This window comes from Polypterus senegalus, chromosome 14 (genome assembly GCF_016835505.1).
Source record: "Polypterus senegalus isolate Bchr_013 chromosome 14, ASM1683550v1, whole genome shotgun sequence".
Lineage (NCBI taxonomy): Eukaryota > Metazoa > Chordata > Cladistia > Polypteriformes > Polypteridae > Polypterus > Polypterus senegalus.
In genome coordinates, this window is record NC_053167.1 from 90,983,261 (window position 1) to 91,001,120 (window position 17,860).

Genomic DNA, 17,860 nt, shown 5'->3' on the forward strand with positions numbered 1-17,860 from the left:
TGGACTGTGGTTTTTAGTACTGTAGGAGTCAATTTCTGTCATTATGTTGGTGTGTGACATTTACAATAAATCTGGCTGAGCAGAGGTGTGTGTGAGGAAGGGATGGGTGATGTTCATGTGTGCCCATGTGTATGATGTGGCTCTTTGCAGTAACACAGTAAAAAATGTGGCTCTTGGTCTCTGACTGGTTGGCCACCCCTGCTGCAGACATTTCCAGTCAATTTTTACCAAGTACAAAAAGTTTAACAATATTTTAAATTTGGTTCTTATAGTGATGATATCAGGAAGAGCAAAACAAAACCAAGTCTACATGAGCCACAGAGCACAACCCAAGACTTACCAATCAGTCAAAGTGGCTGAGGCCAGTTACAGTGCAAGCTAATATCCAGTGTTTTGATGGAAAACTTAAAAAGACAAAATGTCTGCCAAGAAAGTAACAGCCTTTAACAATTGTTTGGGTAAGCAGGACACGAAACGGGGGAAATATACAAATTTGGAAACAAAAGAACCTTTACCACAATACAAGCATTACTAACACTACATTATTATTTTCTCTACATTTTATTTGATTTATGATGTAAAAATACAAGAAGAGTCAGTCATTAATGAAGACTAAGACAACAACATTTACGGGTAAGACTTATGACCCTTTAATTGATGTCAAATGTAGTTTACAAACTGGAAAGACAAGTACCATTTTAGAATAGTATACATTATACACATCACTTGACACAACTGAAAAAAACCACCTTGTGCAAGTTACCTTCTTTGGGGCAAATTTTAGTCAGTGGTATTAGAATATGTAGTAGTGGAAGCAGAAGGAAGACTGACCATGGGGGAAAAAAAAAGAGGCCTTAGGTTCAACAAGTTTAACCGACTGCGTATGTGATGATTCTAAAATATTTTGGTTTGGTTCATCATAATTCTGTTTGGATAACTTAGGCCTTCATTTAGGCTATTTAAAGGCTCCAACATGAAACTGACACACAAAACAAGTCACAAATGTTGGCTCAGCTGACCAATGTGACCTTACCAATCATCAGCTCATGCCAAACTGTAGAATTGTAGCATATGAGGGAGAGTGGGAAGAGGCAAGCCAGAACCGGAGAGCTATTCTTGTAACCTTAATGGTTACTAAAGCATTCGAGGGAGACAGAAAATTACATCAATTGATTAGGGGAAAAAAAAAACACCCTTGGGTTAGTGAAGTGATTACTACCAAATATGACAACATTAGGCTGGCATTTAAGACTTGAAGGCAAACAAAAACACACACATAGCTCTTCCTGCCCACCTTAACCCTGCCTCCATTTTTAAAATATAGCCAGTAAAATCCAGAAAATTTCAGATCAATTAACTCATATTATTTGCATATATAATTACTAAAATATCAATAATGGGACACCCCTCACTTCATGTTCAGGTCAAGGCATGTTTTTAGTGGCTATGAGGCAGTACAAGGTTCAAAATCATGCAAAAACCTTGAAGCATTAATGATAATATTCTGCAGCTAAGCATCTGGAGGGGGGTATGATGATCAGAATATTTCAAATAAAGCACATTGGAGGGCTGTTACTAAAATGAAGGCTCAATAGCAGACTGTTTCAAAGGACAATAGTATTCAACCATTGACACAGATGACCTTCAAAATGTTTTTTTTTTAACAATGTTCTATACAAGGATGACATACTTTATTTTGTGTACATAAAAACAAATATTACAGAATACATACTGATTTACAAACACAAAGTACAACTTTGTTCAGCGAAATACTAATAAAGCAGATCTCTGCCACAGTGGGGAAAAAAACGCAGGGCCCAATACTCTCCACCCAGCATCATTTCTGAAAAAGTGCGATACATAAAATAAATAAAAAAAAAAAAAAATCATAAAAAACACTTCATTATATACAGATTTTTAGCATGGCAATGTACATATATTGTTTATTATTAGACACAAACCAGTAAAGAAAGACCATATATGACATGAACTTTTTTTAACAAAATGTTGAGAGTCATGGTGTTGTTCTTCTGCTCAGACCACAAAATATAGCCTGTATTTTGTAAGTTATTGCTTAGTAGATGTAATTACACAGGGTGAATTTAAAATGGTTTAAAGATGATTATACCAGACAAACAGTTCTGGAATAATGACAATCTACAAACTTCATACTAAAGGTGTTGCATCACCATAAAAAAGAAAAAATCCCATAAATGAAATTTAGGATACAGATAGCACAGAAGTCACCTTTCATCTCTTAAAATCTATAGAGTGCTTTGATACAAGGTTTCTGAATTATACTGCTTTACATAATCATTCATACCCAATTCTTGAAATCTCTGTAAGGAAAGGTTTATAAACTAACAAAAACTGCAAACAATATGCATATTCATAAATCTAATGGAGCCCCCTTTTTAAATTTCTTACTTTTTTTACAGCAGATAATACTAATCTAAAATTTACAACTCAATTTCAGGTCAAGTATTTAAGATTCATCACCTATTGATAATAAACAGATTTTAATGACAAATAAGGAGTCATATGGGTATATAAATAGCACAATTTCTAAACTGTATAGTGATTTGCCTAGGTATAATTCATGCCCTGTGCACATGGATGCCATGTAAATGACATCTGCTAAAGGAAAATTTTTGTTAAAAAAACAGTTGGATAAACTTACACATACTATTACTTTCAAAGAAATATCAAAAGACCCACTTTAGAACCACCAAAAACAATTCACTACTTTTGGAAATAACTGATTTTGGTAAATTTCTTCACAAAAGTACAACACATGTTCTTGAATAAAACTTGAGCTGGAACCAAGCCATACAATTAATAATTAGACTCTTTACTGGGTAGAAGGCTAAAGTGTCAGCAATACAAGAAGGGTAATTTCAGCCTTAGGAATGACATGACGCAAAGTATTACGATATAAGCATTAATCCTAAACTAAATATACATTGCCATTATTTACCATCTTTGGAAAAAATATGCTGATTTGCAAGGAGATGAAAGAACTTTGCAATAAAGAAAAAAATTATGAACTTTAAAAAAATAAAATCATATTTCTGAATAACAAAAGACCACTGGGTTTGAAACATCCACACCACAACCTACTACTGCCCTGCAAGAAGAGTGTGTTTGCTGAGTGAGGCACAAAAGAATTACATTTCACAGGATTCTTCAAAGGTGTTATGCAAAGGCTTTGTCTTATGATGATGTCACTAAGTGAACTGGGACAATCCTATGGTTAGCTTTGCACTGATGCAATAGTCACTTCTTAAAGACTGGAGCCTCAATATTCCAGCCAGGCCACACATTTCCCATCATTCTTAAAGAAGCCACAAGAAATTGCCAACTGTTTGTTATAAAAAGACAAAACTTCTCCAGACTAGTTTTAAGCTTTGGTGTCTGGAAGACAATATACAACAAATAAAAGCAATTTGGTTGTCAAGAAATGACATAACAATTGCAGTGGAAAAGTGAGAATTTGTCTTTATTCTAAGATGTGGCCTAACTTACAAACAGCCTTTTAACTATAACCAAACAAGATTTGTCTATAAACTTTTAATTTTATTATGTATTTTTAATCTATTTTTTTTAAATAATTTACATCTGATTTTTTTTTTAAATGAAGAGATTTTACATTGAGGAACTGTGAAATGTTACTCACTTTTTCTGTACATTAAATAACACCACCAACCACAAGGAGGCATCTGTTTAAAACACAAAGGGTCATTTACTTTGTGTTTTTAGTTTCATTAGCATACCCCTTCCCATCTTAAAGAAAATAATAATAAAACTAAATCAAATTCAGACCATATTAGTATATTTGTGTCTATGCGTGTGTCCATTTTTAATTCTATTCCATTTATACACAACATTGTAAACATACATAGACTATATTACATGTGCTTCACTTGCTCTGTGTTTTTTCTTTTGCTTTAATTTGGTTGAATTATCATTTTCACTACACAACACACAAGAAAAAACACAAAATTAAATAATGAAGGGGATGTAAAGGTCAGTGTTTTGTGGAGAGCAATTGGGTCCCATAGTCTCAGAAGAACTCTCCCTTCAGCATACTGCCTCCAAAACCACCTTCTGTCTTTTCCTAAAGGACCAGTTCATATGGTACAAGTTCAACAAGAAAAAGTGATGGCCAAAATGACATGTGGCTGGCACCTTCCCATAAAATCCATATTACTGAAAGTGCAGGAAAAACGGACAACTATCTGAATCTGGTAATGATACCAGTCTATGATAGCCTTACATGGCCTAGGAGAAGAAAGCCAAAAAGTCAGAATCTGCATGATTTAGGTCATGATGTGTTTATGAAGAAAAAAAGAAAAAAAAAAACTTTTTTCTTTTACTGAGGCAGAATTGGTAAGCCACCTCCATTAAGGTCCAAAATCCAAACAAAGTAATTTGGCTTCTTTAGTTTTGGGAGGTGTACTTAATACTGGCCTCAAAAATGAAACGTGAAAAAGAAACTAAACAATTTGAATATTTGAAGAAACCATCTGTAATGGCCAGCCAGCTAGCTGTTTCTTCATAAGTAGACACGTCTGAGGTCACCAGGAGATGTGATAGTGTTGCACTGTGGACAAAGTTTCTTTGCGCCCTGTCAGAAAGAAAAAGAAAAATGTTTACAAAGAAGTTTACAAAGGATAGGAGATATTTAGCTAATGCCAGTTAGGTAAGGTAGTATATAATGAACTCCATCATATGTTTTTCTGCTATTATTTACCAACATAGCTAATAGAAGCTAAGCCCGAGCTAAGGGAATTTACCAAAAAATGTATCATACACAAAATACTCCAAGTGATTAGAAAGCATCAAAAGAGCAAACAACCAAGGATGAAACGTATGGCATACATGCTACCAATATTTTTTCAATTGGCTTTTCTAAATTTGTTTATTTATCATTCATCCTTTTAAACAGAGATTAAATAATGAGTCACAAAGTGTTTGTTTTTTCTCACTAGACTCCCATTCAGCACCATCAGGGACAGCACAATTATCTGCAGGACAAAAATATAAAAGACCACAATTGTCCTTCCTATGTAGGGAATGTAAGCTAAACTAGAAATTGTAAAAACAATTTATGAGGATATAAATGGCAAAAATGAAGAAATACACAGTACAGAAGGAATGTCTAGCCCTGAAATAAAAGACAGTAGCACTTTTAACTAAATGTGCTGTATAGTAGCACAAATGTAGACACAAGAGAACTTCAAGAAAAACAGTTGTAGAATGCTAATGGTGGTCCAGATCTAATTATGCAGATCCAGATTGTCTGGATGACTGATTTATGTGGGGACGATTCCAGTTCGACACAAAGACGATTCTTCATGTCGTCAGTTCGCACACTTCTCGATGGTCCGGGATTTTTTGGGTGATTTTCTATGTAATAAACTTAATAAGCTATAGTGTAATGAAAATTGCTTAATTAGATCTGGACCACCCTATATAAAAAAGCCTACTGTGGAATATAGCTCTCAGATTGAAAGTTGCTATTGGAATATAATTCAAATGTATTTAAAAAATGTCTTGTTCGAAAGGCAAAAGCTGACATTCTGTTGCAAAAGAAAGGTTGTTTGTTTTGTCCGTATTAATTTTGGGAGTTATTCCAGATGTGTTATGCAAAGCTGCAGTATTTTATAGATCAATATTTGTACTTCACTTCTATGACCAGCCATTTTGTAATTTTGAATGGTCATGTTATTATCTTCTTTAGTAAAACCTAACATCCAGACACCTTCATGACTTAATTCTCCCCCGATCCCAACTATCCAATTGCACTGCACTTTGATCCACAAATACTGAGGGAAAAAAAAAAAACTGAAATTTTAGAAATTGGCAATAATGAATTCAATGAGGTTATCAGAAATAAACTTGATGCATTAGGATTAAAAGTTAAGGCGGAAGTAAAAAACTTAGGGGTAACTGTTGACTGTAATCTGAATTTTAAATCGCATATTCATCAGACCAATAGGACAGCATTTTTTCACTTAAGAAACATAGCAAAAGTTATACCTCTTATATCATTAAAAGATGCTGAGAAATTAATTCACGCTTTTGATTTCAGTAGACTAGATTACTGTAACGTACTCCTCTCAGGACTACCCAAAAAAGACATAAATCACTTGCAACGAGTGCAGAATGCAGCTGCCAGAATCCTAACTAGGAAAAGAAAATCCGAACACATTTCTCCAGTTTTGATGTCACTACACTGGTTGCCTGTGTCATTAAGGATTGACTTTAAAATACTGTTTATGGTTTATAAAGCCTTAAATAATCTCGCTCCATCTTATATATCGGAATGCCTGACACGTTATATTCCAAATCGTAACCTTAGATCTTCAAATGAGTGTCTCCTTATAATTCCAAAAGCTAAACTTAAAAGAAGTGGTGAGGCGGCCTTCTGCTGTTATGCACCTAAAATCTGGAATAGCCTGCCAATAGGAATTTGCCAGTCAAATACAGTAGAGCACTTTAAAAAACTGCTGAAAACACATTACTTTAACATGGCCTTTTTATAACTTCACTTTAACTTAATACTGATACTCTGTATGTTCAATTCTTCATAAGAAGTGGCGGCACCACCACCTACTCAAAGCATCATGATGCACCAACATTGATGGACTGAAAGCCAGAAGTCTACGTGACCATCATCATCAGGTCCTTCCATGAAAACCCTAAATACAAAGAGGACTGTTTGATTTATGTTAGGTAGATTGCCCAGAGGGGACTGGGCGGTCTCGTGGTCTGGAACCCCTACAGATTTTTTTTTCTCCAGCTTTTGGAGTTTTTTTTTGTTTTTTCTGTCCACCCTGGCCATCGGACCTTACTTATTTTATGTTAATTAATGTTGACTTATGTTTATTTTTTATTGTGTCTTCTATTTCTCTATTCATTTTGTAAAGCACTTTGAGCTACATTTTTTTGTATGAAAATGTGCTATATAAATAAATGTTGATTGATTGAAATACAATTGGAGCAGTTTTTCGAAAAGCTGTTCTGATGCCCATAATGTATTATTTTGCATTGATTCAAACCCATTCACCCTTAAACCCGAGATCCCTGATGATTTAACACTAAGAACATCATTAGAGTAAATGGAAAAATAAGTCATAATTACATGGCTGCTGGCTTGAAACATAATGCCTAAAATAATGAGGTTTAATTACAAATATACAGCCCATCTTTATTAAAATATTGTTGTATCTGTAAAGGAGAAAAAAAAATAGATTGTGCAGAGTCTATCCTGATACTGTGATGATCCTGCTTATCCATGCGACTCTACAGGTGTCAAATGGCTTTCTATTCAGAAAAGCCCATTACAAATGGTACCCTGCCGCTGCCCATTGGAAGCCTTCAAAATATTAAAACAATCCCTTTCCAATTTACTCTTTTACTTCTCTTGCTAGTCTACAAAATTTACGTGCACATAACTGAGCAATAGGCTTAAGCCATGCAAAAAATAATTTTTAAGTTATCTAAGGAGTTTATTTGCTCATAAAGCACTATATAACAATTGAATAAACACAACTAGATGTTCATAAAATGAAAAGGACTATTCTTCTAGAAACTTTTTTATATCTTATGTCATGTTTAGAACAACAGTTTTACAGTTTTGGTACCTTAACCACATTTTGGGCTTTTTAAATTCCTCAAACTGCAAAAACTATGGAAATTAATGAGATAGTGATAAGCCGAAACTAGGTATACTTGAGGCACACTCTATCAATTAAATGTGTCTACCAGATGGGAAACCGAATGTTTGACATTGATAAGGCCTATTTACATTTTTTTTTTTAAATTGATGAAGCAAAGTGAAAGAAATCAATAATACACCAAGAAAAAACACATGTGGAACGGAAAGGAACGGAACGGTGGTTAGGGCAGATAAAGAACCAGACACTGGTCAAATGTGATATTCTGTAAGACAAGGACTCTAATTTTAAAGATTACTATGCCTGATGTATTTTAAAGCAATAAGCAAAGCTACAGAAACTACTGAGAAAGGTGTAAAAGCAGAATGTGCACTGTCTGAAGTAAAATTGCGTCAAAGACCGAATAGTAATAGCCTATTTATCTATAAATCACTCCAATAAAATTGTAAACTAGGAATACTACATACGTAACATCAAGAAGGTAAAGAAGGTAGTAGGCAGGATATATTATTAGATTAATATTCTGAAACAAGCATGAATTATTAATATTTGCCTAAGTAATCAATATCGTCAACACTATTTAACAAAAATAATTTTAGCATATCCCTCCATTTTCTAAACCCGATTATCCTGAGCAGGTCACAGGGAAGCTAAAGCCAATCATAGGAATCATTAGGCACAAGACAAGAACACACTCTGGATAGAGATACACAAAGGCCAATTTAGCAATGAAAACTCTAACTTTAGAATAATGACTTTAACCATAGCATACAAAATTTTTGCAAAATGAACAAAAACACTTTTGTTAATATATCAAGAAAAATGCTACCTAAAACTTTATAAATGAATTTTATCCTTTTTTGCATGGTGTTTCTCAGAAATGAAATACATCTTTTAAAATGGATCAAAACGCAATTAAAATGACTGTTAAAAGTATCACAAAGTGTATTATTCCCTATAGTATAGCTGCATGTTAGTTACTATACTGATAAAATAAGGAAAACACCACCTTTATTAAATTTTAAATTCTTTAATTTTTTAAACCAAATTTGACACGTCAGGCTGGCAAGATTATTTTTAATAATCAGCTAGGCAAACTAAAGGAGCCTGCTTGCTTTCCAGATTAAATAAATCACATTCAACAATATTTATAAAAAAAGATGTTCGATTTTTAATAAAAGTGTGCGTGCATAGAATTTTCACATCATATACCAGATGCTGCATTCTGCCCTATTCATAAAAAGGGTAAAAGTAACAAGATTATATGCATTTACTTTGATCAAAACCTGAAGAGCTCCAGCCTTCTGTATTTATTACTGTCTCCAGGCAACATTTTAATGGCTATGTTAGTAACAAGCCACAGTAGCGAGAAGTTAGGCATATTTTACCTTAAATCAAAATATCTCTTCTAAAAATTAAGACTTCGTGTTTAAAACCAATACATTATATAAATATGAAATAATATAGAAAGATTTTCTTATTAATAGTTTCCTTGTGCTGTATCAGAAAACATTTATCATTCCAAAAACTATGGCCCTGGAATATAAACACAAGTTCCTGGTCTCACATCTACTCCGAAAGATAATTGACATGCCAGAATATTCCTTCTGATTATATATAAAATGAATTCATCTATCCATCCATTATCCAACCCACTATATCCTAACACAGGGTCACGGGGGTCTGCAAAAGCCAATCCCAGCCAACACAGGGCGCAAGGCAAGAACAAACTCTGGGCAGGGCGCCAGCCCACCGCAGGGCACACACACACGGGACAATTTTAGGATTGCCAATGCACCTAACCTACATGTCTTTGGACTGGGGGAAGAAACCGGAGCACCCAGAGAAACCCATGCAGACACGAGAAGAACATGCAAACTCCACGCAGGGAGGACCTGGGAAGTGAACCCAGGTCTCCTAACTATGAAGCAGCAGCGCTACCATGTCGCCTTATATAAAATTAATTGACTGCAAAATTATAAGCAGCATAAAAATATCTAAATATGGTTTACTGTTTCATTTACAGAGATGTTTACGTTCTGTGCAAAAATATTAAAGATAAATGAGTAGAACCAAACCCTAGTAATTCTATTAAAAGGACAGCAAAAAGTCACTTTTAACACTTTTAGAAAAATATTTATGCCAGATTAATATGGAGGGTTATTTAATTTAACAATTACTGAGCTCTTTCACCTTTGTAATAATTCAAATTCAGACTACTATTAATACCAAAAAAATGCATGGAGGTTTGGAAATTAAATAGTTTACTCTAATTATTCTCACATTTACAGCTTCCATTAACTGTCAAATGCTGTAACCCATCTCAAATGCAAACATTAAAATCTTTTTTTTTCCCCCCATTATCATGCAAGTTAGTATTAGTACTATCACAGCTTGAGCACAGTTTCCAACAAACATCGGACTATGATGCAACAAAGATTTTGCAAAGTTCAGCATTTATCTGGCTTATCTAGTTGTCGAGTTTGAAAATAGTGATTTCTGTTGCATACTCTGATATGTATAGCACATGTTCAAGACAGGTAAATAAAAATCTTAGACTATGATAAAACAATCTGCAACATTTTAACCTTCTGACATTTCAAATTTGTACATTTAGTGTATCAGCAGCAACTATAACAACAATTTTGTCCTTAACAGGTTGCCATTTTCAAATTGATCTTCTGCAGAACTTACTTGTTATGCAAATTATAAGATGAATTTATGAGTTAATGATGGTTAACTTGGTCTTAAGGATGCAAAATCTTACATTAACCGATATGAAAACAAATCATGAAATGAAAATAAGGTGTAATTAAAAAATAAAAAAAAAGGTTTAAAGCATGAACCTCAACGTACTGAACAAGGTAGTCTATGGTGCTGCTTATGTAAGTGGCCAAAGATAAGCTCCTGTATAGTACAACATCAGAATTTCAAAATTTCCTGCATTTATGGTTTGTGTTTCTTATTTTAGAACTAAGTCAATGTGGATAGCAAATAAATGCAAAATCAAGTACCCTGCTATCATTGAATTTCTAACTCTAGAAAGAGATACAGAGATCCATTCTTGCTTAGTCAATATATACCAGAACCACTCCTCTTCATATGCCACTGCTAAGACACAATACAGATGTTTACTAGATGCTCTTTGTAAAGTGGTGCATTCTTAAAATAACAGTAGGAGTATCATGTATAAAAACCTTACAATGAGTGTTGTTCCTTTTATAGTCATGCTGGCATGCATGACATCTGCTGCCACATTAGTTCTGCCTATTCTGCATCCTATTCATATTATAAATCATCCTCTGGTATAGGCCTCTCTGCTTTAAGAAGTACTGCCTGCAGATATGATGTTGTGATCCAGAGAAATATATTATGCTGAATGGGTATGTGTATCTGATAAAGTAACTAAGTTACATATTGAAAACTAATATACTTTTTAGTTTAGTCTTTTCTCAATTCTGTCATAAAATAATCTAAACCTTTGCTCCAATCATAAGAAATACAAGAGTAAGGAGAGCCGAAGATAAATTGGGCTCTTCAAATGTAACTGCTCAAAATATGTCTTGTTTAATAGAATTTCTTCTTTTTTAAATGGAGGACTCTCTCTGATAATGGTATTAGATTCTTAGTTACCACGCCATCATGGTCTTTTTTGCACCATGCCACTTTTAAATAATCCCCAATTTGAAAACCAAAATGGTGTAGTGAAAAGTGATGCTCCTATCAATCATCTGTTAGCTGAAATCTGGTGGTTTTCACTCCAAATGACTTGATCTATAATCAATAAATTGTACAAAAAAAAACGTTTTTTATGCATTGCTTTTTAAATGACTATGATGGCAAAGTGGTAATGTCCCTCTAGGTCACTTTTTGAAATGGGTGTGTACCAGCACAGTCAGAAGTGGCTTGTAAAACAAAAGCAGTATTTGGAATAGAGAAGACCAAAATATTGGCTTTCACATTAAAGAAAGTGGGCAAATGATTTGAAAAAAATGAATTTAAGAAGGGCAGACAACATGTTGTCCAGCTAAACTTACACTGAAAGAAAAGGGCTTCATACGAGACTAGGAACATAATGCTGACAAAGACACAAGTGTTCCATTGAAAACAAAAGTGAAGCTGCTGTGAGAGTTTATAGAGATTTTCATTTTGTCCCATATTTAAAAAGGATTTAGTAAATTTAGTAAAACAAATAACATTTTGAATCAAAAGAGAAACAGACTCGCTTGAAAATACAGCAGTGCATTGATAAATTAGAATGTGGTCTTGTTTCTATGTGAATAAAGTATGTGAAACTAGTTAGTCTTCCAACTTCTTGGAAAAACTAAGAGCATTTTGTTTTATTTAAATTTTGGATTCTAATAATCACAAGTCTTTGTTTTTTTTTTTTTGTTAAAGAAATGATTATGCCAGATGCATCTGTATTTCAAATATATTTTTATTTATGTGTTTCTTTAGTAAAAAAAAAAAAAGGATTAGTTAAAAAAATATTTTAAGGGATTAATTAGTAAAAGATGAAACTGGATGGTTGCTGAACAATAAGTCTACAATATTTTATCAAAAATGAATAAGTAACACTTGTGGTGTACAGTTTAACTGTAAAAATATCAAGATTAACACTAACACATGACATGAACTTTATACAAGGCTGGTTATATAGGTACTTAATGTAAAACCATTTTTAAAAAAGAGGAGGAAAAAAAAAGATTGGACCTGGACAATTCTGATTAAATGAAGTCAGAGATTAAAAAATTCCTGTTCAGAGCCAACCCCCATGTTCTGTTTTCCGGATACACACTTTTTAAGATTTTTTTTCCCCTTTGAATTGTTGCTATTTCACTAGTTTCACTTTTATTTCAGAACTTCTGTAAAACAATATTTGGAATCTTTCGAGTCCCAATGTGCCAAATCTTTTAAATGAGGTCAGTGAGACATGTGTTTAATGACTTTGTACCATAATTCAGGATAGGTTTCTCTGTTTGGAATTTCAGCACGGACAAAGCGATCTAAATCATCAGCAGTTAATAATTTTTTTTTGCAAAGTAACCAATAAATGCATGTGAGGTAAACCACGTTTTTGAAATTCTCTGACTTAAACTTCAAAAACTTACAATATTTACATACTTCTGACATATCACCTGTGTCCATATATTTGATCTCTATTCACCTTTTCTTATTTCTCCGAGTAATGATTTCTCCTTTTTTGCGCTAATGCGATTTTTACTTCCTTTTATTTTTTATGCTTTCACACTCTGTATCTTCCTCTGCATGTGTCTCTTTTTTTTTTTTTAGTCTTTTGAATTCCAGTTTTCAATACAGTAGAGTCTCGCTTATCCAACCTTCGCTTATCCAACATTCCGTATTATCCTATGTCCCACCGCAAAAAAAAAAACAACAAAAAATATGCATCAATCGGCAACAAGAATTGCAAGTTGCGAGTGTGAGTGTAGTCTATTGTTTGTTGCTCCCGACTCTGCCGCAGCTAATTATAGTGGAACCTCAGTTTGCGAGCATAATTCATTCTGGAAATGTGCTTGAAGTCCAAAGCACTCGTACAGTATATCAATGCGAATTTCCCCATAAGAAAAAATGGAAACTCAGATGATTTGTTCCACAACCCAAAACTATTCATATAAAAATGATTAATCTATACTAATAAAAGGCAAAGCCCTCACTGACTCACTCACTCATCACTAATTCTCCAACTTCCCGTGTAGGTAGAAGGCTGAAATTTGGCAGACTCATTCCCTACAGCTTACTTACAACAGTTAAGCAGGTTTCATTTCGAAATTCTACACGTAACGGTCATAATGGTTGACAACATCCGCCATGTTGAACTTTTTTATTTATGGCCCCATCTTCACGAAATTTGGTAGGCAGCTTCCCTGCGCTAACTGAAACCAATGTACGTACTTATTTCGGTGGTATGACGCCACTGTCGGCAACCATATTGAACTTTTCAAAGGTCTTTGTTACTTATGGGCCCATCTTCAAGAAATTTGGTATGCGGGTTCCCACCACTAACTGAATCATACTTATGTACATATATACGTCCATAGCCTGCAGCTCGGTCACTGTGTGAGGCGGCGTTGGGTCCCCCATCCCAACGGCTCCTACGTTGTTGGCTGCCTGCCTATATAAGGCCATCTGTCGCTTTGGTTTCTACATTCCATTCCTTGCTTCGCCACGGGATCCACATCTCCCTGCTGATAACTACAGCCTTTTTATTTAATCCACGGCTTCTCCGCTGTAAGAGTGAAATGCTTAAGCCCTTCACCTATGGTTCTGCATGTGAGTTGATGGCTGCCGCTGAATTGTTCGGTTGTCGCTTTCAAGTGTACCGAAATGGCCAAATGTTTTACACCTTTCGACAACCGCCAATGCCTCTTAAACATCTTAGATTCACAGGTGGCAATTTCAGTAGTGGACACTTTTGATATTTATGAATGTTTAAACTCTCAAAAGCTTGATGTGAAGTTATCAATGAAATCGGTTGTATGCTTAATGTATGCTTGCCGAATGTCACTTCAACACAAGTCCTGCAAATACTGTCGTAATTGAAACAAACCATGAAACTCAAACCGATTATGACAGCAGCAATCCAAGCTGTCAGATTTCATACAAGATTACTTTTCACATGGCGAACTGTACGTTGCATGCTCAAGAGTAAGCTCAGCGCACAGCTTGGTCATATTACAACCGGAGGGCCAAACTGACAATGTTGTACACAAAGAGATCCTTAACAAATAATTATTGGTATATTTTCCTTCAGTTTAAAAAGTAAAATTTTCTTCTTAATACAAATTTTAAAGCAGTACTTCGCCGCTGCGAAGCGCGGGTATTTTGCTAGTACAAAATATAAAGTAAAAATACATAAAGCAAATTAACCTGCACTTTACCTTTGAAAAGAATCATGGCTGGTGCGAGTGAGTTTCTAAACTCTTGTGGGATTCCACCCAACGGGACGACATGCGGAAGAGCGTCCCAAAGCAATCGCAGTCTCTCAGCGCCGTAGCAGTTTGATGTAAAATCGATGCAAAAAGATCGCGGACATGCTATAAGCGCCTGCCGTTGATGGGTGATACAATGCGCTGGGCTCAGTATTACTTTTCCCCCCAACCCTGCCTGACTGCTGTGTATAGGAGAATGAAAGATCCTGCTACATTAAATAACCTCGCTGTTGCTGTTTCAAGCTTAATAAAGCTGGTGCTGCTAAAAGTACTGAGATTCAGCTTCGAGTTTTTGGGTGCAAGATGGGGACTCGCACGTCACAGCACAAACACACACACACAGTCACAATGCTGTAGTAAACAGTATACGCTCGTACGGATGTTGACTATATTAGTGACGGAGTTAGGGCTAGAAACTGCAATTAATTACATTGAGCAACAAGAAGTTGTTACAGGAATCGACATAATGATGCTGCAAAGATGGCGACACTTCACAGAGAATAAACGGCACTCGTCAGGAAAGCAGACTATGATCAAAAATGTCTTTAAATCATCACAGGACTGAACTTTTTAAGTACAGTACATACTGTATCGTCAGAGAATTCTGTAACTAAGTTTATTTTTTCAGTTAATTTATTCTGTTGTTTTGTTGTAAAAAATTATTAGGGTCGTAATGTGTAAAATTTAACATAGTTTGACATAATAATAGGTTTTTTCTTAACACCTGCCATTATCCAACATTTTCGCTTATCCGATCTCTAACCTGCTCTGCATGTGTTTGGCCCTTTGTTTTTTAACCTCTTTTTGACGTTTTACTTTGTTTTGTACTCTGTCTTTTATTTCTGACCTCGCTTTGTCCTGCTTGTTTTTCCAATGACACCTGGGGCCTCATGCATAACGCCGTGCATAGAATTCGCACTATAACATGACGTAAGGACAAAACCCAAAATGTGCTTACGCGCAGAAAAATCCAGATGCATAAATTTGTGCGTTCGGAAATTTCTGTGTTCTTCTGCTACATAAACCCCGGTCAGCGTGAAAAGTAACGCTGGTGCACACGCCTGCTGGCCCACCCTAACTCCCCCCAGAATTACGCCTCTTTTAATATGTAAATCAATATAAATAGCCATTAACCTCAATGTTCTGTGAAAAGAATGGGTGGAAAACAGAATTTCAGCAAATACCAAGTGGAAGCAAAGAAAAACGTACTATTTGTTGGTTTAAACAGTGGTATAAACAACAAAAGGAAGTCGATCGAGTGACATAGCATGTCTGAGAAGCTCAAAAGCTCAAGTTCACAAAGTCGCACAGTGTCCGAAATAAAAAAGAAGCTGTCACATATCAAAGTCGCCGTGAAAAGGCGAGTCATACCCCACCGTCTGAGCTTCATATGAAAGCTCATTAGGGTATAGAGAAAAAAAAATAGGCACACAGTGGGGAAAAAAGCACAAAATGTCAACTTTAATCTTGAAATTTCCACTTTAATCATGTAGTTTATTTTGTCATTAAAGTAGAACATCATAAACTTCATCTTAAAACCTTTAATTTACTAGTTTCTCAAATCCCATCGTAACTAAAGTAGCACTTTAAATGCTTTGTTTTGTATTTGATCTTCTATGTGCTCTGTGTGTGAATCACTACCTGCTTCTTAAACCGGCTTTCTCTCACTCCGACAGGACACAGAATCCATTACATTCGGTATATTACAGCTCTCTGAATAACTAAAATACTGAGATGTATACATGATATCATTTTCATGTTGATAGGAGTTAAAGCATGTTATTAAACATGGAAACACGGTGGCGCAGTGATTGTGCGCGACCTACGATGAAATAATTTATTGCAGCAGTATGTCTCTTTCAAACGTACTAACCTCCAATTCCTGTCCTTCCTTTTCTTTCTCCAAATACCCAATCGCCACACAATCAGCTCTATAATAGACGTTAAGCCATCTGTAAGCTCAGAACGCTGATTCTTCAAAACTTTTAAGGAACACTGAAATATCTTCGTAGTACATGTTTAATTATTCTATCCTTCACGCCAGTCCCAGTGAAGCATACAGTGCAAGGCAGGAACAATCCGTGAACGTAGAGCCAGGTCCTTACTAGGGTAGTGACACCATGTCCTTTAATTATTAACAATATAGATTATTTAAATGAAGTTAAAGTTTTATCTGTATAATAAACATATTTTGCTTCATTTCTTCTTAAAAATGATAATGTCATCATATGTAAATACGTGCTTTATAAAGTGGCTCAGGTTGTGCAATATTATAACTGCAAGTTCAAAAGTTGCAATGTTATATCGCAAGTTTACAGTGAGGTAATTGTACTTATAAGTACAAAGAGTACTTACTGTTTATTATGGGGAAAAAAGCACATGGCAGTGATATCTATTGCAATCAGCAGCTACCCTCTAATATATATACACACACACTAGCTGAAATTCCCAGTGGTGCCTGGGAGGAAAATAAAGTTTTTCTTTAAATTGTTTGAGAAAAATATAATCACGGAGAACACCAGAAACGTTCCAAGCACTGGATGATAAAAAATTATAGTTAAAAAAAATTACTACACCACAAAACAAAAATGAATCTGTCACGTTGTATAAGTTTTTACATACAGAATTTTTGACGATGAAAAAAAAGTACATTAAATTAATATCAATTAGCATCAACTGGATGATAAAATACATACTGTACAAGACCGCAAGAATGTTACAGTCTGCTTAATATATAATATTGAGGCTAATTGTTGGAGATGTGTCTATTGGAAGGTGCTTTGTGGAATAAAAACTTTATTGTATTTATGTTCTTATATTGTGGACTGTATTGCTGTGTCTGGGGCTCTCTGTCGCCCCTTTGTGGTTGCTAAGAGTCAATTGGATGATAACATGCACAGTTACATTCTGCTTTATATATAAGATAGCTGTACCCTGTGGCTGCACCCACATAATAGTGAAACAGGACAAACTTTAAAAATCAATAGATGTTGGCACTATAACTGATCGTGTTCAGCTCTGATGGGAGAGCGTTCTCCACATGGCCGTGATATCTATGGCAATCAGCAGCTACCCTCTAAAACACATGGAGCTCTGATCTCCCTCTCAATAACGTCAAATGTTACTCCTTAACAATCTGTAGATGATAATGTCTGTTGAACACACAAGTATCGCTAGCTAAGCAGAGGCAAGGTACACTCTAACATATGTTATGCAAGCTTGTATTGA

The 17,860-nt window shown here is 35.0% G+C and overlaps 1 protein-coding gene across 10 annotated transcripts in view; it reads right to left on the reverse strand.

Moving 5' to 3' along the window:
- Positions 1-626: 626 nt before the first annotated feature.
- rnf220a (ring finger protein 220a) overlaps positions 627-17,860 on the reverse strand; it is a 365,947-nt gene continuing 348,713 nt past the window's right edge. For all 10 annotated transcript variants that reach the window (XM_039736106.1, XM_039736113.1, XM_039736109.1 and 7 more), the window contains one exon: positions 627-4,627. In XM_039736106.1, coding sequence (XP_039592040.1) covers positions 4,556-4,627 — 72 coding nt within the window. In that variant the 3' untranslated portion in view covers positions 627-4,555. The remainder of the gene's footprint in view (positions 4,628-17,860) is intronic.